The sequence below is a fragment of the Symphalangus syndactylus genome, chromosome 14 (assembly GCF_028878055.3).
Source record: "Symphalangus syndactylus isolate Jambi chromosome 14, NHGRI_mSymSyn1-v2.1_pri, whole genome shotgun sequence".
NCBI classification, from domain to species: domain Eukaryota; kingdom Metazoa; phylum Chordata; class Mammalia; order Primates; family Hylobatidae; genus Symphalangus; species Symphalangus syndactylus.
In genome coordinates this window covers 108,462,946-108,487,391 of record NC_072436.2, presented here as the reverse complement: position 1 = coordinate 108,487,391, position 24,446 = coordinate 108,462,946, and the positions used below count along the sequence as shown (strand labels likewise).

Below are 24,446 nucleotides of genomic sequence, written 5' to 3'. Positions count from 1 at the left end.
TTTGACTGTCGTATAATGAATATCTGAGAAGAATTACTTAAAATTTTCTTAGAGATTAGCAATGAAAAATACAGCTATCAGTCTTTCATCCAATTTATGACTATTATGAGAAGACAAAAATATATATAAAAGAAATTTAACAATTTAGAGTGTAAATGTGGATAGAAAATCAATTTTTCTTTTTTGAGATGGATTTTCTCTGTCACCCAGGCTGGAGTGCAGTGGTGTAACCTTGGCTCGCTGCAACCTGTGCCTCACGGTTCAGGCGATTCTCCTGCCTCAGCCTCCTGAGTAGAGCTCCCACCACGCCTGGTAATTTTTTGTATTTTTAGCAGAGATGGGGTTTCACCATGTTATCCAGGCTAGTTTCAAACTCCTGACCTCACGTGATCCACCTGCCTCGGCCCCACAAAGTGCTGGGATTACAGGCGTGAGCCACAGCGCCCAGCCAAAAATCAAATATTCTTTTTTTTTTTTTTTTTTTTGAGACAGAGTTTCGCTCTTGTTTCCCAAGCTAGAGTGGTGCAATGTCACGATCTTGGCCCACCACAACCTCTGCCTCCTGAGTTTAAGCGTTTCTCCTGCCTCAGCCTCCCGAGTAGCTGGGATTAAAGGCATGTGCCACCACGCCCGACTAATTTTGTATTTTTTAGTAGAGATGGGGTTTCTCCATGTTGGTCAGGCTGGTCTCGAACTCCCGACCTCAGGCGATCCTCCCACCTCCACCTCCCAAAGTGCTGGGATTACAGGCGTGAGCCACCGTGCCTGGCGTAAATCAAATATTCTTAATAAAATTTAGATTTAAATATTTGTTTTTGTTTCTTAGTTAGAAATAATGGCAATTGTTAAGAGTCCCATCGAGAAATGTGATATTTAAAAAGTTGTTGAATTTGTGTTTTTTTTTAAATCTTCATGGAAAACTGTTGAGCATGAACTGAAAAATGATTTTTGCCTCTCCCCATGCAGTCAACAGCTACAAGAACTGACATTTTGCTGTAAACAAGGCAAATCGGGCTAAAAAATTGTTTTCAGATCTTGTTCAACCAGGAGCTTAGGATCATGATTGGGAAAACAAATGAAATGAACTCTACCATCGTCCCAGCTTCCTGCCTGGAGGCATTTTCCAGGTCAAGAGCAGGGATGGAGGAGGGATTCCAAACAGAGCTTTGTGGTCCTGCTGAGTTTAGGTCAGAGATTGGAGAGTCTGAGTTGGCCAGAATTTATGAAGTGGAATAGTGAAGAGAAAAAAACTCAGAGCTGTGAACATCTGCAAAGGGGCCTTGAAATATTGGCTGAATACAGATCTGCATGCAAAGGATGAAACTACGAGAGACTGGGGAAAGAACTATTGGAAAGAAGGCCAAGTGATTGATTCCTAGAAGTCATACATCTTGTTTTCCCTCTGGCTAGAAGGAAGATTGGCAACATTTTGCTTTCCCCTTGGCTAAAATGAAGAAAATTTGTAATCAGAAGCAACAGGTAGGGTCCACAGATGGGTATTGCTTCAGTGGGGCTCAATTAGTCCCAGAGACTGCAAAGAATCTATACACAGAAAAGCCAAAAGCAAGCTTCAGAGGAATCAGGCTAATCCTAAGTAATTTAATTGCATTCCAGAACAAAGTCTAACACTCTTTTGAAGGAATGAAACAACATCCATTACCCAACAGCATAAATTTTACAATATCTGACATCTAATGAGAAATTCCCAGGCATGCAACATAGCAAAAAATATGACCCATTAACAAGGAGAAGAATGAAGTGATCTACCTAGAAATAATTTGGACTTAGCAGACGACATAAAAGAGCTATTGCCAATATATCAGTGAAATAGGTGTAGAAAATGTTCAGTCTAAAGCGTGGAGAGGAAAAAGACTGAAAAAACAATGAACAGAGAGCATCAGAGACCTATGGAACATTATCAAGCAGTCTAATACACATATTGGAGTATCACTAAGGCAGGGGTTAAGCAAATGTTTGAAGATGCAGTGTCTGAAAATTTTCCATAGTTGATGCAAATTCTAAATCCATAAATGAAAAAAAGTTAAATTCAAGCAGAAGAAACATAAAAGCATACAAAACAACGTCATCAGATTGCTGAAAGTCAGTGAGGAAGGGAAAATTTGAAAAAGTAACCACACAAAAGACACATCACATAGAAAGGAACAGAAAGTCCGACCAACATGGAATAAACCCCGTCTCTACTAAAAATACAATATTAGCCCAGCATTGCGGCGCATGCCTGTAATCCCAGCTATGCGGGAGGCTGAGGCAAGAGAATCACTTTGAACCAAGGAGGCAAAGGTTGCGGTGAGCCGAGATTGTGCCACTGCACTCCAGCCTGGGAAACAAGAGCGAAACACAGTCTCAAAAAACGAAAAAAAAAAAAGGAACAAAAAGTAAGAATGGCACCAGACAGACTTCTTGCTGTAAGCTGTGCAAACTAGAAGACATCTCCAAAATTGAGATCATAGATACTTCTAAAGTATTGAAAGGTTAAAAAAAAAAAAAAAAGTCCATTCAGAATTCTATACGCAGTGAAAATGTTTCCACAGTGTAGAGGAAAAACCGACTTTTTAAGCCAAAAAAGGGTGAGAGAATACATCAACAGACTTACGCTACAAGAAATTTTGGAAATTTTTCAAGCAAAAGGAAAATAGTATTAAATAGAAATTTGGATCTGTACAAAGTAATATAGACTGACATTGTAAATATGTTGGCAAATAGAAAATGTTTTTGTTTCTATACAGTGTATACACACAACACATACTCTGTATAGAAACACTACATCCTGTATATGTAGAATATATAGTTTAGAAACTATATATACACACACACACAAGCAAGTAACAATTGGAATATGAAATTTAAAATGGATGCCATTTACAATAACTTCAGAGAACATAATATATTTAGGGATAAACCAAAACCACCTAACCTAAAACTACAAAGTATTACTGAAGAAATTAAAGGAGACCTAAATAAGTGGTGAGATATGCAACTTTCCTGAATTCATTAAGATGTTACTTCACCCCAAATTGTTTATCTATCAATGCCTCAGCCATTTTTGTAGAAAGTAACCGATTAAAAACTTAAGGCCAGGCATGATGGCTTACACCTATAATCCCAGCACCTTGGGAGGCCAGGGCAGGAGGATCACTTGAGGTCAGGAGTTCAAGACCAGCCTGGCCAACATAAAAAACATTTTTAAAAAAATTTTTTTTTAAAGTTAGCCAGGCCTGGTGACACATGCTGTCGTCCCAGCTACTTAGGAGGCCAAGGTGAGAGGATCCTTTGAGCCCAGGAGGTTCAGGCTTCAGCAAGATACATTTGCACCATTGCACTCCAGCCTGGGAGACAGAGCAAGAGTCTGTCTCTTAAAAAAAAAAAATTGTAGATAAATATTTATATATATATATTATATCTAATATATATATCTAATATATATATTAGATATAATATATATTTTATATATGAAAATGCAGAGACTTACTTAGAAGATGAAAACAATGTTGGGAAAGAAAGAAGACTACACTATCTTTGTTCAAGACTTAACTATAAAGGTGTAGTATTAAGACAGTGGTGTAGGCATAGGGATAGGCATGTTGACCAATGGACACACTAGAGAATGCACATGTAGTTCATTGGTTTATAACAAAGGTACCAACGTAGTTTAACAGGAAAAGATGTTCTTTTCAACAAATGTTGCTGGAATAGAGGGAAAAGTGAACCTCAGCTCTTACTTCATACCATAAACAAAAATTAACTCAAAATGGATCATACACCTAAGTACAAACAGTAAAAATATAAGATGTCTGCAAGAAAATGGTATAATTGGACTGGGCGCAGTGGCTCACACCTGTAATCCCAGCACTTTGGGAGGCCAAGGTGGGCGGATCACGTGAGGTCAGGAGTTCAAGACCAGCCTGACCAACATGGTGAAACACTGTCTACTAAAAATACAAAAATTAGCCGGGCATGGTGGCATATGCTTGTAATCCCAGCTAGTGAAGAGGGTGAGGCAGGAGAATCGCTTGAACCTGGGAGGCAGAGGTTTTGGTGAGCCAAGATTGCACCATTGCACTTCAGCCTGGGGGACAAGAGCGAAACTCCATCTCAAAAAACAAGCGTCACTCATAAAAAAACAGGGTCAAAATGGCTTGAAATATTCTATAACCATAATCAGCATCATTTATCATCATTGCCTCAATTAAATTTGTGGTAAATATTGCTACTGGAGAGATACAATAAAGAGTAGTAGCAGTTCTTTTTAAAATAATTTTCTTTGTTATAGTTTTCTACCTTTAGGAGTCCAGGTGTCTTTATGAGTCTTAATAGATTTCCTTCATTACATGATGTTTCGTTTTTATAGAAGCGAGTATATATGCTCAAATGAATTTGTATGTTTTATACATTTATGTCCCTTGTATATTTATATATATTTTGAGTCATTGTGAAAGACCCATAAAATGTAGTAGGGATCTAATTATTGGATTTTGATGAATATTTGGTCATATAACTGAACTGGTAATAAATGGGGTTTTTTTGGGTATTTGGTTTTATCATTTCTATTTCCCCCCAAGATTGTTCAATTAAAACATTATGAAATGTTAGAGGACTCCTAACCACTAATTGCATGTTTAAGCCTGATAATGCATGTTTAGTTTTTGTTTTTAATTTCTTTTTATCATTTTAGTAACAATGATGATGTTATGTTGATTTCTGTGGAAAGTCCTAATTTGACAACTCCAATTACATCAAATCCAACAGGTATCTTATAGCTGATTAGAATATGCTCTATCAAGTTAGAAGGCCTTAAATCAATGTTTGCTTTAAAGTGAAAAATTGAATAATATCTTTTAATAAAATGAAAAATTTAAATGTACTCTCAAATGTTCTAATTTATATCATGGTTAATATTACCTAAATAAATGATTCCTTAATGTAATTGAGATTTCATTTTAACCTTGTATTTTATCAGTTTAGGGTCTTTTGTTTCTTTTATGTGTTTAATGACTTATAGGTTGTAAAACTACTTACTTATTTTTAATCGTTGGCCCTGGCCTTTTTTTGATGGTAGTGATGGTTTGTTTTTTGTCTCTTTATTTATCTATTATCTTATAGTCTACTTAAGATTTAAAATTTGTCTAGTCAGTCTGGGTGTGGTAGCTCACGCCTGTAATCCCAGCACTTTGGGAGGCCGAGGCAGGCAGATCACCTGAGGTCAGGAGTTCAAGACCAGCCTGGCCAACAAAGTGAAACCCCATCTGTATTAAAAATACAAAAATTAGCCAGGCATGGTGGCAGGTGCCTGTAATCCCAGCTACTCGGGAGGCTGAGACAGGAGAATTGCTTGAACCTGGGAGGCAGAGACTGCAGTGAGCTGAGATCGTGCTACTGCACTCCAGCCTGGGCAACAGAGCAAGACTCTGTCTCAAAAAAAAAAAAAAAAAAAAAAAAAAAAATTTTAACCTTACATTTCCAATGATAACTTTTCTCTCTCTCTCAAAAATAGCCATCTTGTTTGGCTCATAATTTCTTACTCAAAATTCCCCATTTTCATTTTCTACTGTGTTAAGAGTATTTGCATCTTCATTTTAACTTTGCCTCTACTTATAGCTACTTAATTGTCCCCACAGTTTAGGCTAAGATTGTGAATCAGAGAATTACAAAGGATGTTAATCATTTATCTTAGGGTTCCTACTGGTTCCGGGAAGAGTGCTTCTCAGCCATGTCAGGCAGTTGTAGTCTAAAGATACTGTGAATTAAAAGTGTGTGCATTTCCAAGTGTATTTTCTCATGGAAATTTCTAGGTAGATTTTCAAAAAAAGAGTTACTAACATAGTTGCAAAGTTACAGAGAGAAAAAATGGTTGACCCAAAATTACATTTTTTAAAAAAAATTTCATTCAGTCTTTGGAATAGGTAAAGTCAGTTGAGTTACTTTTTATCACTATATAATTAACAGCTAATTAGCATCCCTATTATTTTGTTCTAGCATTCATATTTCACAAAGCCCATAAATACTGTGTAATAAATTTGTCAAATGTCTAATTTCTTTCAGATACCAGAAAAATTACATCAGGAAATTCTAGCAATTCTCCCAATGCAGAAGTTATGGTGAGTAATAAATATTGACTCTGAATATTGTTCATTTAAATATGTTGGTTCAAGGAACTTTAGTGTTTGCTGCACGTTGGATGATTTAGTTTTAGTCCAGCTTACACACTGAAAAGCAGACAGCTAATGATAAGCATAATTCATAACGATACTCATTTACCAAATTCGTTTACATTCTCCTTAGTCATATTCTCAGAAACCATTTAGTATTTGATAAGAGCTTTTTAATAGTAGAGTTAAACCACAAGAGACTTAGAGAATGTTCCATCTAGTTTCTGAATGGTGATTTAAAATTACCAAATGTTTTTAAATTTTTAAAAACATTTTCAGCTATTGAGGCAAAGCTTTATTTTTTTTTTTTTACAATTTTTTTAGGCTGTACAGAAGAAACCTGATTCTATAATTGATTTGACAAAAGAAGGCCTATCCAACTGCAATACAGGTAAAAGGATTTTTTAGATCTTTCTTTTGTAAAAAGGAGGGAAGGGTAACAACTCACAATGCACTAGGTCTACTTGTGAAGTTTGTTTTAATATGTTAGTGTGCCTATGTTTATATCTCTATGCAGTTTTAGCTCATGTGCAGATTCATGTAACTGCCATCACAGTGAAAGTACAGAGCCTGTTGCCACAAGGCTCCTTCATGCTACCCCTTTGTACTCATACCTTATTTCTGCCCCAATCCCTGGCAGCCACCAATCTGTTCTGTACTATAATTGTTATTTCACAAATTTATATAAATTTGATAATGTAATATGTGTCCTTCTGAGATTGACTTCTTCCACTCAGCATAATTCTGAGGGTCATCCACATTGTTGTGTATCAGTAGTGTGTTCTTCTTTATTGCCAAGAGTAGCCTGTGGTGTGGATTCATCATAATTTCTTTGTTCATAAACCCATTGAAAGACATCTGGCTTGTTGGGGACTTTTACACATTTATTTTCTTCCTGTGGTACATACTTTTTTCCCTAGCCACAACAATAGCAGCTGAGAGGACGCACAGAGAGACAGAAACTGGGACATAACATGAAAATGTAGAGGGAGAGTGACAACAGTGTCTGTCGTCTTTCACAGATTTAAGGAAAAAGAAGTGAAATACAATTGTGGGGCTGGGGATCAGTTATAAGGTCTCATTCAAATTTAATGAAAAGTATAAAGCCACATATCCAAGATGTTTAATAAATTCCAAGATAAATGCGAAAGAAGTCACACCAAGACATATCATAGTCAAGTTCCTGAAATCCAGTGATAAGGAGAAAAATGAAGATACAATGTAGGTGAAAGAACAAAGAATTCACAGGTTTCTAGACTAGAACAATGCAAGCCAAAAGACAGTTGAATGACTTCATTAAAAGGCTGGGGGAAAATAACTGTCAACCTGTAATTCTTTATCTAGAAAATAATGTCTTTCAAAAATGAAAGCAACTTTGGGAGGTCAGGGCAGGAGGATGGCTTGAGGCCAGGAGTTTGAGACCAGCCTAGGCAACATAGCAAAACCCTATCTCTACAAAAATAAGAATAAATAAAGCAAAATTAAAATTTTTCAGATCAACAAAATTTGTTGCCAGCAGACCTTTGCTATCAGAAATAAAGGAAGTTCTTCAAGTGATAGTAAAAGATACCAGATGGAAAGTAGATCTACACAAAGGAATAAAACTATATTGTAGAATGTATATAGAAGTCAAAAACTATATTGTATAATGTATATAGAAGTCAGTAGGTGAAAACAGTAGTGCAAAAGACAGTCATGGGATTGGAAGTATGCTGTTATAAGGCTCTTAAATGGAGTGGTGTCATGTTATTTGAAGCTAGACTATGGTAAGTTAAAGATATATATAGTAATGCCTAGAGCAGCAGTTTTTTCTTTTAAATAGAAGTAAAGCTAAGAAACCAACTAGTAGAGATAAAATGGAATTTTTAAAATACCCAAATTTGCTGGGCGCGGTGGCTCATGCCTGTAATCCCAGCACTTTGGGAGGCCAAGACGGGCGGATCATGAGGTCAGGAGATCAAGACCATCCTGGCTAACATGGTGAAACCCCATCTCTACTAAAAATACAAAAAAAATTAGCCAGGCATGGTGGCGGGCACCTGTAGTCCCAGCTACTCAGGAGGCTGAGGCAGGAGAATGGCGCGAACCCGGGAAGTGGAGCTTGCAGTGAGCCAAGATCGTGCCACTGCACTCCAGCCTGGGCAACAGAGCAAAACTCCATCTCAAAAAAAAAAAAAAAAAAACCCAATCTAAGAAGCCGGAAAAAAAAAAAAAAAAAAAAAAAAAAAAAGAAAGAACAAACAAGACTAATAGAGAACAGAAGGCAAAATGATCAATTTAAACCTGACCACACTGATAATAAATGTAAATGGCCCAAACACTCCATTGAAAAGCATTGTTAGACTGGAGAACAATACAAGTCTCAACTGTGATTACAAGAGATGCACTTTAAAAAGGAAATAAACATTACTTGGGTTGGAATGAAAGTCCTGTTTTGTCTCTTGTTATCATAAAGTTAAGCTTCTGTTGTAGTCTGTTTTAATTTACCAAGGGCCTGTTGATTTACTGCCTTGAAAGAAGGAATATTATTTACAAGAAATTATATTTGCTAGGATATTTTAAATATTCAGCTGTTGGCTAAAAATTTAAAGGTTATTTGTATTAGTTCTTAACCTGTAGATTATAATTTTACAAATCTGTCTCTTAAAACTAGTACAAAAGAGCTGAACAGACTTTCTAAAATAATAAACTCATTACTTCTTCTAGGAAGGTTTTTGTAAAAATACCAGTAAATAAGGTGACTAACTCTGAAACACAATACAGAATCTTGTTCATCTTTGTCAAAAGAAAAATATAAGTAAAAGAAATTTCATTTGGAGGATTCATAAAATATATTAGTTACATCACAGGATATAAAGGATCTAAAATGGTTTTTACTGCTTAATTGTAGGATTTTTAGCTACCCAACTTTCATACTTTCCAATATAAACCCCCTTTTCTTAACCATCCCTTTACTTACTCTCCCCAGTTGTGGTTTTTTTTTTTTTTTAACTTTATGTTCTGGGGTACATGTGCAGGATGTGCAGGTTTGTTACATAGGTAAATGTGTGCCATGGTGGTTTGCTGCACCTGTCAACCCATCACCTAGGTATTAAGCCTGGCATGCATTAACTATCTTTCCTGATGTTCTCTCTACCCCCTGCCCTCCCCCAACAGGCCCAGTGTGTGTTGTTCCCCTCCCTATGTCCATGTGTTCTCATTGTTTAGCTCCCACTTATAAGTGAGAACATGTGGTATTTAGTTTTCTGTTCCTGCGTTACTTTGCTGAGGATAATGGCTTCTAGCTCCATCCATGTCCCTACGAAGGACAGGATCTCATTCCTTTTTATGGCTGCATAGTATTCCATGTGTATATGTACCACATTTTCTTTATCTAGTCTATCATTGATGGGCTTTTGGGTTGATTCCATGTCTTTGCTATTGTGAATAGTGCTGAAGTTAACATATACATGCATGTATCTTTATAATAGAATGATTAATATTCCTTTGGGTATATACCCAGTAATGAGACTGGTAGGCCAAATGACAATTTTATGATGAAATTGCCAGAAGCAATTGCCACAAAAGCAAAAATCGACAAATGGGATCTAATTAAAGAGCCTCTGTACAGCAGAAGAAACTATCATCAGCGAACAGACAACCTACAGAATGGGAGAAAATTTTTGCAATCTGTCTATCTGACAAAGGTCTAATACCCAGAATCTACAAGGAACTTAAGCAAATTTACAAGAAAAAGCAACCCCATTAAAAAGTGGGCAAAGGACATGAGCAGACATTTCTCAAAAGAAGACGTACATTTGGCCAACAAACATGAAAAAAAGCTCAACATCACTGATATCAGAGAAATGCAAATCAAAACCACAATGAGATACCATCTCATGCCTGTCAGAATGGCGATTATTAAAGTCAGAAAACAACAGATGCTGGCAAGGATGTGGAGAAATAGGAATGCGTTTACACTGTTGGTAGGAATGTAAATTAGTTCCACCATTGTGGAAAACAGTCTGGTGATTTCTCAGTGATTTAGAACTGGAAATACTTTTTTTTTTTTTTTTTTTTTTTTTTTTGAGATAGTCTAACTCTGTCCTCTGCCACCCAGGATAGAATGCAGTGGCTTGATCTTGGCTCACTCCTCCCGGGTTTAAGCAATTCTCTGTCTCAAATTCTCTGTCTTAAACCTCCTGGGTTTAAGCAGTTCTCTGTCTCAGCCTCCCGAGTAGCTGGGACTACAGGCATGTGCCACCACACCCAGCTAATTTTGTATTTTTAGTAGAGACGGGATTTCACCATGTTGCCCAGGCTGATCTGGAACTCCTGACCTCAAGTCATCTGCGTCCTAAAGTGCTGGGATGACAGATGTGACCCACTATGCGCAGCCTCCCCAGTTGTTTTCAATCCATTCTTTTGCCTACTTGTACCTTCTTTCCCTCCCACCTACCCACATTTTTCCTATTCGCCTCCTTTCTTCTTCTCACCATCTATTTTCCTTTCTGTTTCTCCTCCTTCCCCTCTTCTTTTCCCCACTCCACATTTTATACCTAATTCCTTCCAGACGAGCACAGACCTCATTAGTTGATTTTTAGTTTGAATTCCTAAAACTTGGGTATAGATTATAAATGGCTCTGTGTTTGTGGACATCTTTGTTGGCCTAACAAGAAAATTTGCCTCTAAGATCATTGATCAGAGATCTTTGTCCCATGTGTAAATGTATCTAGTTCCCGGTTACACAATGTCTAAAGTGTTTACCTTAAGGGGAATTTTTGTCACCTTAAAAATTTTCTATATTTGGTACCTCTGTATCTTGAACTTTAATTAAAAGTGTATCTTCATAATTCACAGTTTTATAATTTTAATTCACATTTAATTACCACCAAAGATGTAAACTATAGCTTAAAGGCTAGGGAATTGATTACTGCAGATAACATTTACTTCTTAAACCTTGTGTTGTTCACAGAAAGTCCAGTATCCCACCTGGAGTCACATTCGAAAGCTGTTTCAAACTCAAAAGAAACAACCCCATTGGCACAAAATGCAGCCCAGGTACTGATTCAAAGTGCTCTGTAAGGGATATTTATTCCAAATTGAGTGGGAAGTACCTATGTTACTCTTGAAGAAACATTTGGGTCATGTTTCAGCTTAGAAAACAATTTAATGTGCTGTTGTTAATCTACTTATTTATACAATTAAAATTATTCAGTTGAGTTTTACAGAAGCTACAGAAATTAAAACAAATACTTTTTTTGTTGAACAAATTGGAAAAGAAGCAGTAGCCATTGTTGATGAGGATGGAAGGAAAAGGGTGTTCTCAAACACTGACACTTTTTTTTTATTTTTTATTTTTTATTTTTTTTGAGACCGAATCTAGCCCTGTCGCCCAGGCTATAGTGCGGTGGCGTGATCTCAGCTCACTGCAGCCTCCACCTCCTGGGTTCACGTGGTCCCCTGCCTCAGCCTCCCGAGTAGCTGGGATTACAGGAACGCACCACCTCGCACAGCCAATTTTTGTATTTTTAGTAGAGACGGGGTTTTGCCATGTTGGCCAGGCTGGTCTCAAACTCCTGGCCTCAGGTGAGGCAACGCACCCAGCCACGCTGACACTTCATGTAAATTACTATAGTGTTTGAGAACGCAATTTGGAAATGAGATGGAATATTTATCCCACATGTCTGGAACCTAACCTATTCTGGATTATTGATATTCCAGGGTGTAGAAATCTTAAATCCAAAAGAGGATTATGCTTAAAGGACTGGATCCAGCCTCACATATTACTGGAATATCCTTTTATTATTTTGATAAATGGATTGAAGAATGAGAAATATGTATTTCTACAACTGCAGTTGACCACTTTAAAAGCTATATTTTCTTACAATTGTGTTTTTAGGTTCCTGAGTCCTTTGAGCACCTGCCACCTCTCCCAGAACCACCAGGACCACTACCTGAATTAGTAGACAAAACCCGAGACACACTTCCTCCCCAGAAGCCTGAGCTCAAAGTGAAACGGGTTTTCAGACCGAATGGCATTGCCCTGACTTGGAATATAACCAAAATCAATCCCAAGTGCGCTCCTGTAGAAAGCTACCACCTCTTCCTGTGTCATGAGAACTCTAATAATAAATTGATTTGGAAGAAGATTGGAGAAATTAAAGCTTTACCACTCCCCATGGCCTGTACTTTATCCCAGTTTTTAGCTTCCAACAGATACTATTTTACTGTCCAATCAAAAGATATTTTTGGACGATATGGACCATTCTGTGATATAAAATCTATCCCTGGGTTTTCTGAAAATCTTACCTAAAAGAGAGGTCTTTAATAATGATATACTACTTTTTTTTTCCATATTTGTTTGTTTACAATGTTACTGTAATACTATTTGCCGTTGTAAAAGGCCAGCTCAGATTGTGAGCCCTTTCCATTGGGACAGTCCTCTTCTGTATGTTGTAAGTGGCCAGTCATTTGATGAATTTCTGGTTTGTATTAAATACGTCCTTCCGATGGATAAGTTCTAAAACACGCTATCATGGGCCTATGTTGCTGAGGTGCGTTGTGAACAATAACCTTTGGTGACTGTGGAACTGCTGCTTCTATCAGAAGAGCTAGGATACAAGCAGCCACTGTTTCCTCCATTAACAATCAGCTTTTAGTGACCTGCTGTGGTCAGCATAACTACAGGAAAAGTCAGCCCTTGACTGAGAGCCAGATCATCCCTGGAGTGCACCCCTACCAAGATTTTATGAAAAGATGACATGTTGGGCTGCATGATAAAAGTTAATTATAAAAATTAAAAAAAATTTTTTTTTGAGATGGAATATTGCTCTGTTGCCCAGGCTGGAGTACAGTGGCACAATGTCACCTCACTGCAACCTCCATCTCCCGGGTTCAAGCAATTCTGTGTCAGCCTCCCAAGTAGCTGGGACTATAGTCGCTTGCTACCACGCCCGGCTAATTTATTTTTAGTAGAGATGAGGTTTCACCTTGTTGGTCAGGCTGGTCTCTTAACTCCTGACCTCAAGGGATCCACCTGCCTCGGCCTCCCAAAGTGCTGGGATTATAGGCGTAAGCCACCATGCCTGGCCAAAAATTAAAAGATTTTATGAAAAGAAACGGCTTCCCATTCTATTCAGCTTCTAAGTGGGCTATTCATTTGTGCCCCTCCTCTTTTTTGTTTTGTTTTGCACTTTGTCAATCATTTGGGGAAACAGCCGAGAGGTCTTTCCTGAATCTGTTTCTAGACATAATAAAATTTGTGTGCCGTGTACACAAAAACATAATAGTATCTTATGAAAGCATTACCCAACCTGTTTGAGTTGAGAATGGATTTGTCCACCTTAGATTTGAGGCTTTAGTTTGCTGATTTCCTAAATGCTACCCTTTGATCATTTCCTGGCTGCCATCACAATACTAAGGGGCTCAGGTGTGTCTTGTGCCCACCTCTTCCTGAGAAGAGATGGAAGTGGAGCTGTGACTAGTACAAGCAGCCCAAGAAACTGAACAGGGCCCAATGGAGGCAAACTTGAGAAAATAACTAGGATGATAAGAAACAAAAATAATCCCAACTGTTTGAAAGTTCGAAAGAGGGGCATTCTTTCCTGGTACATGGTGAGAGTTCAGGCTCCAGAGGCTCAAAACGGAATGGTTTTCCTTGGCATTTTGTAAATGCTCTCACATCTGCAGTAATAAAGCTGTTATTTTCTGCAGTCTTCTATGTCTTTATTTTTAAGAAAATGACTGATTCATGAGAGGAACTGCTCTGTGAGTTCCATTTCCTGCTCAGAGCCAGGAACTCACCCTGGGATTGCCATGGACTAGACATTCACTCACTGTGAAGCCCAAAGACGCAGCATATAAACAAGATTTTGGTACCCATTACCAGGTGAACCTGCATCTGCAACCATTGGGCTATCTGGAACGATGATCGATGCTCAAGTCTCTAGCAAATGAGCCTTTATGATCACAGGAAGAGGGAGAAAGGCTGACAGCAAACCTCTTAAGAGGTGGTACCTCAGAAAGCACTACTGTAGCCAGGCACGGTGGCTCACGCCTGTAATCCCAGCACTTCGGGAGGCCGAGGCAGGTGGATCACGGGGTCAGGAGATGGAGACCATCCTGGCCAACATGGTGAAACCCCGTCTGTACTAAAAATACAAAAAGCTGGGCATGGTGGCAGGCCCCTATAGTCCCAGCTACTCGGGAGGCTGAGGCAGGAGAATGGTGTGAGCCCGGGAGGTGGAGCTTGCAGTGAGCTGAGATCGCGCCACTGCAGTTCAGCCTGGGCGACAGAGCAAGACTCTGTCTCAAAAAAAAAAAAAAAAAAAAAAAGAAAAAGCATTACTGTTTTGCCTTTTGGTGAGGCAGGGGCAAGATCAACAGTTTTGTTTGTTAATTTGTTTTTGAGATAGGATCTCTGTTACCCAGGCCAGAGTGCAGTGGCACCACCATCAGTGCCCCTGCAGCCTCGACTTCTTGGGCTCAAGTGATCCTCCCACCTTAGCCTCTCAAGTAGCTGGGACTAGAGGTGTGCACCACCATGCATGGCTAATTTTTTTGAATTTTAGTATCGATGAGGTCTTACTATGTTGCCCAGCCTGGTCTCTAGCTCAAGGGATCCTTCCACCTCAGCCTCCTAAAGTGCGTGGATTATAGGCAGATCCTCAACTGTTAACACAGCAGTGACACCAGGAAGGAGCCAGCCAGCCTAAGGACGAAAGTCCTGCCAGTAACACAGTCACACAGTACAGAGAACCCACACCCTGACCCCATCCCACGAAATGCTTCCTATACTTCCAGTGGGAAACCTTTATACCTTCATTAGGTAACAGAATCAAACTGAGTGATGACTGAAAATTGAATACATTGAGAAAAGGCTATGGAGTGGCCCAAGGAATCACTAGGAATCCTTGAGACTCAAGGAAAAAAATACCTTGCAATAACTCAATGAAGTTTGAAACCTGATACAGTTTATGCAATTCACGTTCTTCATAATGATACGTTAGACATGTTATGCCCACTTTAAAGATGGAGAGACAGGCCCAGAGAGCTTAGGAGACTTGTGCAAGGTCACAGAGGCCCAGGGAATAATTACAGCCAAGATTCAAAACCAGCTACATGGTTCTGATTCATGCCGTGTACACCATGCTCTGCTGTCTATGGGAACTAGACTGAAGGAACAGTCAGAATTCACACTCTTTGCTGCCTTGTGGCTCCAGATTGAAATCCCAGCAACTGATTGGCTTATCCTAGGGCATTATGTTTAAGTTGCAAGGTGAATTGGGGAAGCAAACCTCTGGTATTTCTAATCTTCAGTGAGAGGTATACACAAGGTAAGTGTGGTGGTTCTGGACTGTGTCCCCGTAGCTAAGCTAGAACTACCTGCCCAGGATTTCCTTCCCTGGCTGGTTCAAGGTTAGCATTGATCACGAGACATTTGCTGAGATTTGGAGAGCAGAAGTAAAATGGCATCACATGTCTTAGGTTCATGTTAAATTAAAAACCCCTGGGGAAGTAGTAAAGAGAAAGCAATGTACCCTATTCCTTTACAAGCCAGGATAAATTTAAAACCTATAATTGATAATTGAAGGGCAGTGGAGGACATCAGAACGAGGCAGCTGGTGTGCATTGTTGCTCATCTGCAAGTTGATGGACCTGCAGTTGCCATCAAAGCCACCTCTAGCCTGTCCAAGTACAGGGCACGTATGGGTGCTGCTGCATGGTTTTCCCACAGCCCATTATTCCCATGGCTTCAAGGTGGGATTGGTGACACAGGTTCCAGTTTGTACTTGGTCCCAACCACATCCATCCTTCCTCCCCAACAGCCTGCCTGGTTGACTGATGGTGACTCCAGGCTTCACAATAGACACAAAGGGAACAGTTTGTGTGGCCTTCTCCACCAGCTCTCATGCATAGGAACAAGTCTGGCCCCATGAGAGATCCTTGTTCTTGTTGAATACCATGAGTTCTACATTTCTCTTCAAAGAATCAGTATGTCAGTATGTTCAGTTCTTTGTTCTCCATTTTAAAGCTTAACTTCCTCGTTCTCCTCACCCCTAGTTGCAGTAAACAACCTTTTCCACCAGTTCTAATCAGTAGTTCACATCTGTTCTCCTGGTCACCTGCTCTGTCCTGAGTCACCCTGGTCACCTGCTCTGACTTGAGTCATCCTGAGTCACGTGTTCTGTAACTGCCCTTCCCACCAAACTACTCACCCCACCACTCTGGCTCATACCCCTGCTCTCTTTAAAATAGCTAATCAGAATTAGCTTAGATTGTGTGGTCCAACCATAGCCAATAGGGGAATGACACAGCAGTAGGGGCTACCTGAGTCAGGAATAAAAACCCCTTCCCCCTCCCTTGTTCAGGTGTGCTCTCACCATTGCTCCACCCATGAGTCGCACCCTTCTATAGAAGTAAAATTGCCTTGCTGAGAAAATTAAACTTATATTCAAGTGCTATTTCTTTTGTGGCACCGAAAATTTATTTATAACAATTTGGGGCCAGGCGCTGTGGCTCACACTTATAATCCCAGCACTTTGGGAGGCCAAGGCGGATGGATCACAAGGTCAGGAGATCGAGACCATCCTGGCTAACACAGTGAAACCCCGTCTCTACTAAAAATACAAAAAATTATCCGGGCACGGTGGCAGGCGCCTGTAGTCCCAGCTACTCGGGAGGCTGAGGCAGAAGAATGGCCGGAACCTGGGAGGCGGAGCTTGCAGTAAGCCAAGATAGCGCCACTGCACTCCAGCCTGGGTGAAAGAGCGAGACTCCGTCTCAGAAAAAAAACAATTTGGGGGCTTGCCCGAGATTCCCATTCTCCACTGGGGGCGGGTCTAGACCGCTCCCTTCAGGAGAAGTGCCCCACTGCCTTGTTGCAGCAGCCTCGGGTAAGGAATTGAGACCCACCCGGTATGATGAATAAACCCAGACTCTCAGCAACATGGAAAGAAATCGACCAGCAACCTTGGGGAAAGGATCCTCACATACCACGGCAACTAGATAACTCTGTGCACAGACCAAGGTAAGAAACGTTGCAAAAGCGGCAAAGTATTTCCTTGGTGGTTGGGACATACCAAGGCAAGAAAAGCCTCAGGGGTGCTGAAGTATTCCTTGGTCAGGGTATCTTGGAGATTGAAAGTGTAAGAAGAAGTGGCAAGACATTTCCAGTAGGGGAAATTGAACCTCACTCCAAAAGTTTTGGTGAGCAATTTCCAGTAAGGGAAATTGAGCCTCACCCTAAAACGTGAGAAATTTCCAGTAAAGGGAGATTGAGCCTCACCCCAAAACTATCAAGACGGGAAATAAGCCAAGTAATGTAAGGGATAAAAAGGATAAAGCTAGCAACAATAATATTCCACCTAATAACCCCCTAGGCCTAACGTTAAAATATTAGGATAACGAAAGGACCAAAAACAGGAAAAATCAGCTGCTGTCCCAGACCCTTCTCCTATCCCTGTTGTCCCCCTCCTTATAACCCTGCCTCTTGGGAATTGTCCCAAGAGCCCACTCACTACCAGCCTAAGTACCTTGCCCTAAAAGGACTTCAACGCGAGACAGAGCAATGTAAAAAGGATATTCAGAATTTCCCTTTCCCCTCCTCTCAGAGCAAAGAGGCATGATCCATAGAGCCATTATGGGAGCCTAGGAACCGTGAACACCCTCCTGGCCAAAACATTCCTACAACAGATCAAAAATTTCCCACCGAAGACCCCCGGTGGGACAATAACAACACAGCCCACCAAGAAAATATGCAGGACCTTAGAGAATTGATTCTCGTCTTTTGACCATATCTCGGGATGAATGTGTTCTTCATCTGCAGTGCTGAGCAAGTTTAGGGAGGGGAGGAATTTTCCATGATTGATTTGGAGGCCTAAGCCTAATTCTAGCATCAAATCTCTTCCTAATAGATTTGTCCCTGTACCCCAAACCCAGAATCTGTACCTGGGTCTAATCTGTACCCCGAACCCAGAATCTTACCTGAACATTTGATATACAGCAAGTGAAAGATGAAGGGCCTATAGAATTTTTAGACAAATTAAAGGAACAAATGAGAAAATGTACTGGCCTAGGTCTCGAGGATCCTCTTGCATAGGAAATATTAAAACTTCATTTTGTCACTAACAGCCAGATATTAACAAGAAATTACAAACGAAAGAGAACTAGAAAGATAAACCTATAGAAGAGTTTCTAAGAGAAGCCCAAGAAGTATATGTAAGAAGAGATGAAGAGGCTGGGCGCTGTAATCCCAGCACTTTGGGAGGCCAAGGTGGGTAGATCACCTGAGGTCAGGGGTTCGAGACCAGCCTGACCAACATGGAGAAACCCCGTCCCTACTAAAAATACAAAATTAGCCGGGCGTGGTGGCACATGCCTATAATCCCAGCTACTTGGGAGGCTGAGGCAGGAGAATAGCTTGAACCTGGGAGGTGGAGGTTGCGGTGAGCTGAGATCATGCCATTGCACTCCAGCCTGGTCAACAAGAGTGAAACTCCGTCTCAAAAATAAAGAGATGAAGAAAAACAAAAGCAGAAGGCAAAAATTCTGCCCACCAGGCAACAAAGTACCCAGGGGCCCAGAACCTATAAAGAACCTAGACCCCCCCCCTTCAGGCAATATAAAGGGTATGAAAGTAAAGCCAGGAGACTCAAAGGTAGAAGAAAAAAAAATCCGAGAGAGAAAGAAAGAGAGAGACAGAGTCAAAGGGAGAGAGAGGCAGAGAGAAAGAGAGGCAAAGAGGGAATCAGAGAATCAGAGAGTGAGAGAAAGAGTAGAATAGAGTTGAAAAGGGAGAGAGAGGCAGAGAGAAAGAGAGGCAAAGAGAGAGGGACAGAAAGAGGACAAAACAAATGCTTCAAATTAAAAATAGGTCACCCTCAAAAGAGAAAGTTTCATATAGGAAGAAGAATAAAAGTCATATATAAAAGAAAATCAGCTAATATTAAATTTCTGTTAATTCCGGAAGCAGAGACAAATCTATTATGAAGAGATTTGATGCTAGAATTAGGCTTAGGCCTCCAAATCAATCATGGAAAATTCCTCCCCTCCCTAAACTTGCTCACCACCACAGATGAAGAACACATTCATCCTGAGATACGGACAAAAGATGGGAATTGAGGAAAGTTACAGATTCCTCAGATTCATGTTAAATTAAAAACCTCTGGGGAAGTAGTAAAGAGAAAGTAATGTACCCTATTCCTTTACAAGCCAGGATAAATTTAAAACCTATAATTGATAATTGAAGGTCTTCTCTGTGATGGGCTTCTTAAACCCTGTATGTCTCCCTATAACACTCCAATACGGCTTGTAAAGAAGCCAGACGGGTCATACCGGTTAATACAAGACCTTCGAGCTATTAATCAAATAGTCCAAACTACCCACCCTGTTGTTCCCAATGCTTATACTATTAACAGTAGGGTCCCATATAGTCACCAATGGTTTACAGTAATAGATTTAAAAGATGCCTTCTGGGCTTGTCTGTTAGCAGAGGACAGCCGCGACCTATTTGCCTTTGAGTAAGAAGACCCTCACTCCAGTGAAAAATAGCAATACTGATAGACAATCTTACCCCAAGGGTTTACAGAGTCTCCAAATCAGCCTGAGGACCACGACCTCGTCAAAAGTTGGATGGAAGGAAAACTCGAACTGGCTTGGGAAGGACCCTACCTAGTGCTTCAAACCACCGAGATCACAGTTCGAATAACAGAAAAAGGATGGACTCATCACACCTGGGTCAAAAGAGCAACACACCCTCTAAAATCATGGACAGCTATTCCAGGGCCAATTCCAAGCAAGCTAAAGCTAAAACGGGTTTGATCCTCTTATATTGCACCTCCTTCTTTTCCCCTTCTATTGTTAGTCTTCTCGTTATTAATGCAACTAGGTCAAGTTCACCCCAAACTATTACTTTTGATGCTTGCCTTGTGATGCCCTGTGGAGATTTGCCAAACCAGAGGCAACTCTCCACTTCAGAAAAGTATTTTTATCCTTCCTAGCTCTCCTCAGACTGGAAATCTGTTAACTGGGATAAGTTAGTTTGGGAAGAGTTTGACGAAGATTTCCAGTATAAACCGGGAGTCTTGTCCTCCTAGAGCAGAGCTTCTCTGCCAAAGTTGGTGCAATGCTCTACAAAATACCAAAGAGCAAGGATGGACCGACCCAACTAGTACTTGCAGCTTCTCAAAACCATATATTCATTTCACTAAAGAAGTTACCCTCCCCATTGTCAGCTGAACCAGTATAATCCAGTACAGATGACAATCTCTGCTCCCCAGAGGTATTCCCCTTCATTAAGCCGTCTCTATGATATAAGAAGAGAAGTCTCAGAGAAGGACCCCATAAGATCCTTTGAAATGAGCTTCACTACCTCCTCACCTCCTGCATGGCCTTCTGCCTCTCCTAAGTTCTCCTCTAAACAAACCTTCTCTTGTTATGTACTCAGTGATAGGATGAAAGTAGACGTTGAGGAAGTAAATGATTTAAAACAAACTTTAGCAATAGAGACAGGATATCAAGATGCAAATGCCTAGTTGGAATGCATCCAATATTCTGTTCGCATGCTAAACGAAAGCAATTGTTATGCCTGTGCACACGACAGGCCAGAGGCCCAGACTGTCCCCTTTCCACTAGGATGGTCCTCCAGTAGACCAGGTATGGGCTGTATGGTAGCTCTTTTCCAGGATCCCACAGCCTGGGGTAGCAAGTCATGCCAAGCTGTCTCTCTGCTATATCCTGAAGTCCGACACCCTGTGGGTCAGCCTCCGAGGGCCATCCAGACTCCATCTCCCAACACTAAGTTCACTTCGTATCTTTCACGACAAGGAGGGAACTGATTCCTTGGAGACCTGAAAGGACACAAGACTTTTCAGGAGCTTACCAATCAGTCAGCCTTGTTCATCCCCGAGCAGATGTGTGGCAGTATTGTGGTGGACCTTTACTGGACACTCTGCCAAGTAACTGGAGCGGCTCTTGTGCTCTAGTCCAACTGGCTATCCCTTTCACCTTGGCATTTCATCAACCAGAGAGAGGGAAAATGCAACATCATAAAACAAGGGAAGACCCTTATGGGTCTTTCGACTCTCATGTTTATTTAGATGCAACTACAGTCCCACAAGGAGTACTAGATAAATTTAAAGCCCAAGATCAAATAGCTGCAGGATTTGAGTCAATATTTTGGTGGGTGACAGTAAGAACGTAGAGTGGATAAATTACATTTATTACAACAGCGGTTTATTAACTACACTAGAGATGCTGTTAAAGGAATAGCTGAGCAATTAGGGGCTACTAGCCAGATAGCTTGGGAAAATAGAAAAGCCTTAGACATGATATTAGCAGAAAGAGGAGGAGTTTGTGTCATGATTAAAACTCGGTATGGTAGTTGCCAGGCATGGTGGCTTATGCCTGTAATCACAGCACTTTGGGAGGCAGAGGGGGGGGTGGATCATGAGATCAGGAGTTCAAGACCAGCCTGACCAATATGATGAAACTCTGTCTCTACTAAAAATACAAAAATTAGCCGGGTGTTGTGGTGTGCACCTGTAATCCCAGCTACTCAGGAGGCTGAGGCAGGAGAATTGCTTGGAGCCGGGAGATGGAGGTTGCAGTGAGCTGAGATCACGCCGTTGCACTCCAGCCTGGGCAACAGAGCAAAAGCAAGACTCCATGTCAAAAAACAAAAAACTCAATATTGTACCTTCATCCCAAACAATACTGCCCCTGATGGAAGTATAACAGAGGCATTGCAAAGTCTAACTGCTCTGTCCAATGAGTTAGCCAAAAACTCAGGAGTAAATAACCATTTCTCAGCGTGGCTAGAAAGGTGGTTCGGTAAATGGCAAGAAATCATAGCCTCAATTCTTAACTTTTCTTGCATCTGTAATAGGTGTACTCATTCTTGTTGGGTGTTGTGTCATACCATGCATCCGTGGGCTGGTGCAGAGATAGAGACAGCACTTACTAAAACCTCCCTTAACTCTCCTCCACCTTATTCAGAGAAGCTTCTTCTTTTAGAGAATCAGGCAGAACAACTAACCCAAGACATGTTAAGGAAGTCTGAAGAGAAAGTAAAATTCAAGAGGATGGAGCTGTTGAATACAGTGAGTTCTAAATATCTCTCAAAGAATCAGTATGTCAGTATGTTCAGTTCTTTGTTCTCCATTTTATAGTTTAACTTCCTCATTCTCCTCACCCCTAGTTTCAGTAAACAACCTTTTCCAGTTCTAATCAGTAGTTCACATCTGTTCCCCTGGTCACCTGCTCCGTCCTGAGTCACCCCGGTCACCTGCTCCATCCTGAATTATCCTGAGTCACCTGTTCTGTAACCACCCTTCCTGCCAAACTACTCACTCCACCACTCCAGTTCACACCCCTGCTCTCTTTAAAACAGCCTATCAGAATTAGCTTAGACTGTGAGGTCCAACCCTAGCCAATAGGGGACATTGCAGTAGGGGCTGCCTGCGTCAGGAATAAAAACCCCTTCGCCTCCCTTGTTCAGGTGTGCTCTCACCATTGCTCTATCCGCAAGTCACACCCTTCTATAGAAGTAAAATTGCCTTGCTGAGAAAATTAAATTCATGTTCGAGGGCTATTTCTTTTGCGGCACCAAAAAATTATTTATAACTTTCTGTAGCTCCCTCCCTGAGATGATGGGGACTCCCAGGACACAGGAAGAGCAACCTTGCTCTGAGGAGTTGAGGAGGGCAGTAGCTTCCCAAACTATTCTGGAAAGCAGCATATCTCATTCACTGGTGTGTGCTAGAATATGGACTTCACAAATACACCCTTGGGTCTGAAAGTCAGTTCCAACACTTATTAACTGCTTTGGGCAACATGTTTTATGTCTCTGAGCCTTCTTTTTCTCTACGTGCAAAATGTAGGCACTGCTGGCCGCCTACATTTTGTAATAGTTTCCTTCCCTTCTGTGCCCTTCTCCTCTTTTCTCTTTCGCCCTTCTTTCCTCCCTCCTTCTCCCTCTTTTTCTCTGTTTCTTTTTCCATAATTAACTGGTTCTTCTTCTACTAGAGGTAGACTAGGCCAGGTGTGGTGGCTGATGCCTGTAATCCCAGCACTTTGGGAGGCTGGGGCAGGCGGATCACCTGAGGTCAGGAGTTCGAGACCAGCCCAGCCAACATGGCGAAACCCCATCTCTATTGAAAAAAATACAAAAGTTAGCCAGGCGTGGTGGCTCACACCTGTAATCCCAGATACTTGGGAGGCCAAGGAGGAGAATTGCTTGAACCTGGGAGGCAGAGTTTGCAGTGAGCTGAGATCACGCCCCTGCATGCCAGCCTGGGTGACAAGAGTGAAACTCTGTCTCAAAAAATAAAAAAAAAGTGAGACTAAGAATCCTGATAGATACATATAGTGCCATTGTAAGGAATAAATGAGTGTGGTAAATTCTTATAATTTTATGGTTCTATTTGCTTTTTTTTATTTCAATAGTTTTTGGGGTACAGGTAGTTTTTGGTTACATGGATGAATTCTTTAGTGGTGAATTCTGAGATTTTATTATACCTGTCATTTGAGCAGTGTACACTGTACCCAATATGTAGTCTTTTATCTCTCACCCACCTCCCAATGTCACCCCACCTGAAGTCCCCTAAGTCCATTATATCACTCCATATGTTTTTGCATCCTCATACCTTAGCTTCCCCTTAAACGTAAGAACACTGCTTGCTTTGGCAGCACATATACTAAAATTGGAATGATACAGAGAAGATTAGCACGGTCCCTGTGCAAGAATGATACACAAATTCGTGAAGCATTCCATATTTTTTTGGCTGGGTGTGGTGGCGCATGCCTGTAATCCCAGCAATTTGGAAGGCAATGTGGGTGGATTGCTTGAGGTCAGGAGTTCAAGACCAGCCTAACCAACATGGTGAAACCCTGTCTCTACTAAAAATACAAAAATCAGCCGTGTGTGATGGCGCACACCTGTAATCCCAGCTACTCAGCAGGCTGAGGCAGGAGAATTGCTTGAAGCTGGGAGGCGGAGGTTGCAGTGAGCCAAGATTGTCCCACTGTACTCCAGCCCAGGTGACAGAGTGAGACTCTATTTCAAAAAAAAAAAAAAATTAAGAACATATAGTATTTGGTTTTCCATTCCTGTTACTTCACATAGAGTAATGGCCTCCAGCTCCATCCAAGTTGCTGCAAAAGACACTGTTTTGTTCCTTTTTATGACTGAGTATTACATGGTGTATACACACCACGTTTCCTTTATTTACTCCTTGGTCAATGGGCATGTAGGTTGGTTTCGTATCTTTGCAATTGCAAATTGTGCTGCTATAAACA

General features: G+C 40.8%; 1 protein-coding gene and 1 non-coding gene across 22 annotated transcripts in view; both read left to right on the top strand.

Moving 5' to 3' along the window:
* ATF7IP2 (activating transcription factor 7 interacting protein 2) overlaps window positions 1–13,861 on the top strand; it is a 132,221-nt gene extending 118,360 nt beyond the window's left edge. For 20 of the 21 annotated variants that reach the window (XM_063618215.1, XM_063618216.1, XM_063618214.1 and 17 more), the window contains 5 exons: window positions 4,694–4,767; window positions 6,061–6,116; window positions 6,492–6,558; window positions 11,122–11,207; window positions 12,049–13,861. In XM_063618215.1, the coding sequence (XP_063474285.1) occupies window positions 4,694–4,767; window positions 6,061–6,116; window positions 6,492–6,558; window positions 11,122–11,207; window positions 12,049–12,462 (697 nt within the window). In that variant the 3' untranslated portion in view covers window positions 12,463–13,861. The remainder of the gene's footprint in view (window positions 1–4,693; window positions 4,768–6,060; window positions 6,117–6,491; window positions 6,559–11,121; window positions 11,208–12,048) is intronic. The other variant, XM_055240993.2, reaches the window with a different exon arrangement.
* A 9,964-nt stretch (window positions 13,862–23,825) lies between these two features.
* On the top strand, window positions 23,826–23,928 carry LOC129463406 (U6 spliceosomal RNA). The gene has a single exon (XR_008651174.1). It is a non-coding gene; the product is annotated as a U6 spliceosomal RNA (small nuclear RNA).
* The last annotated feature ends 518 nt before the right edge of the window (window positions 23,929–24,446 follow it).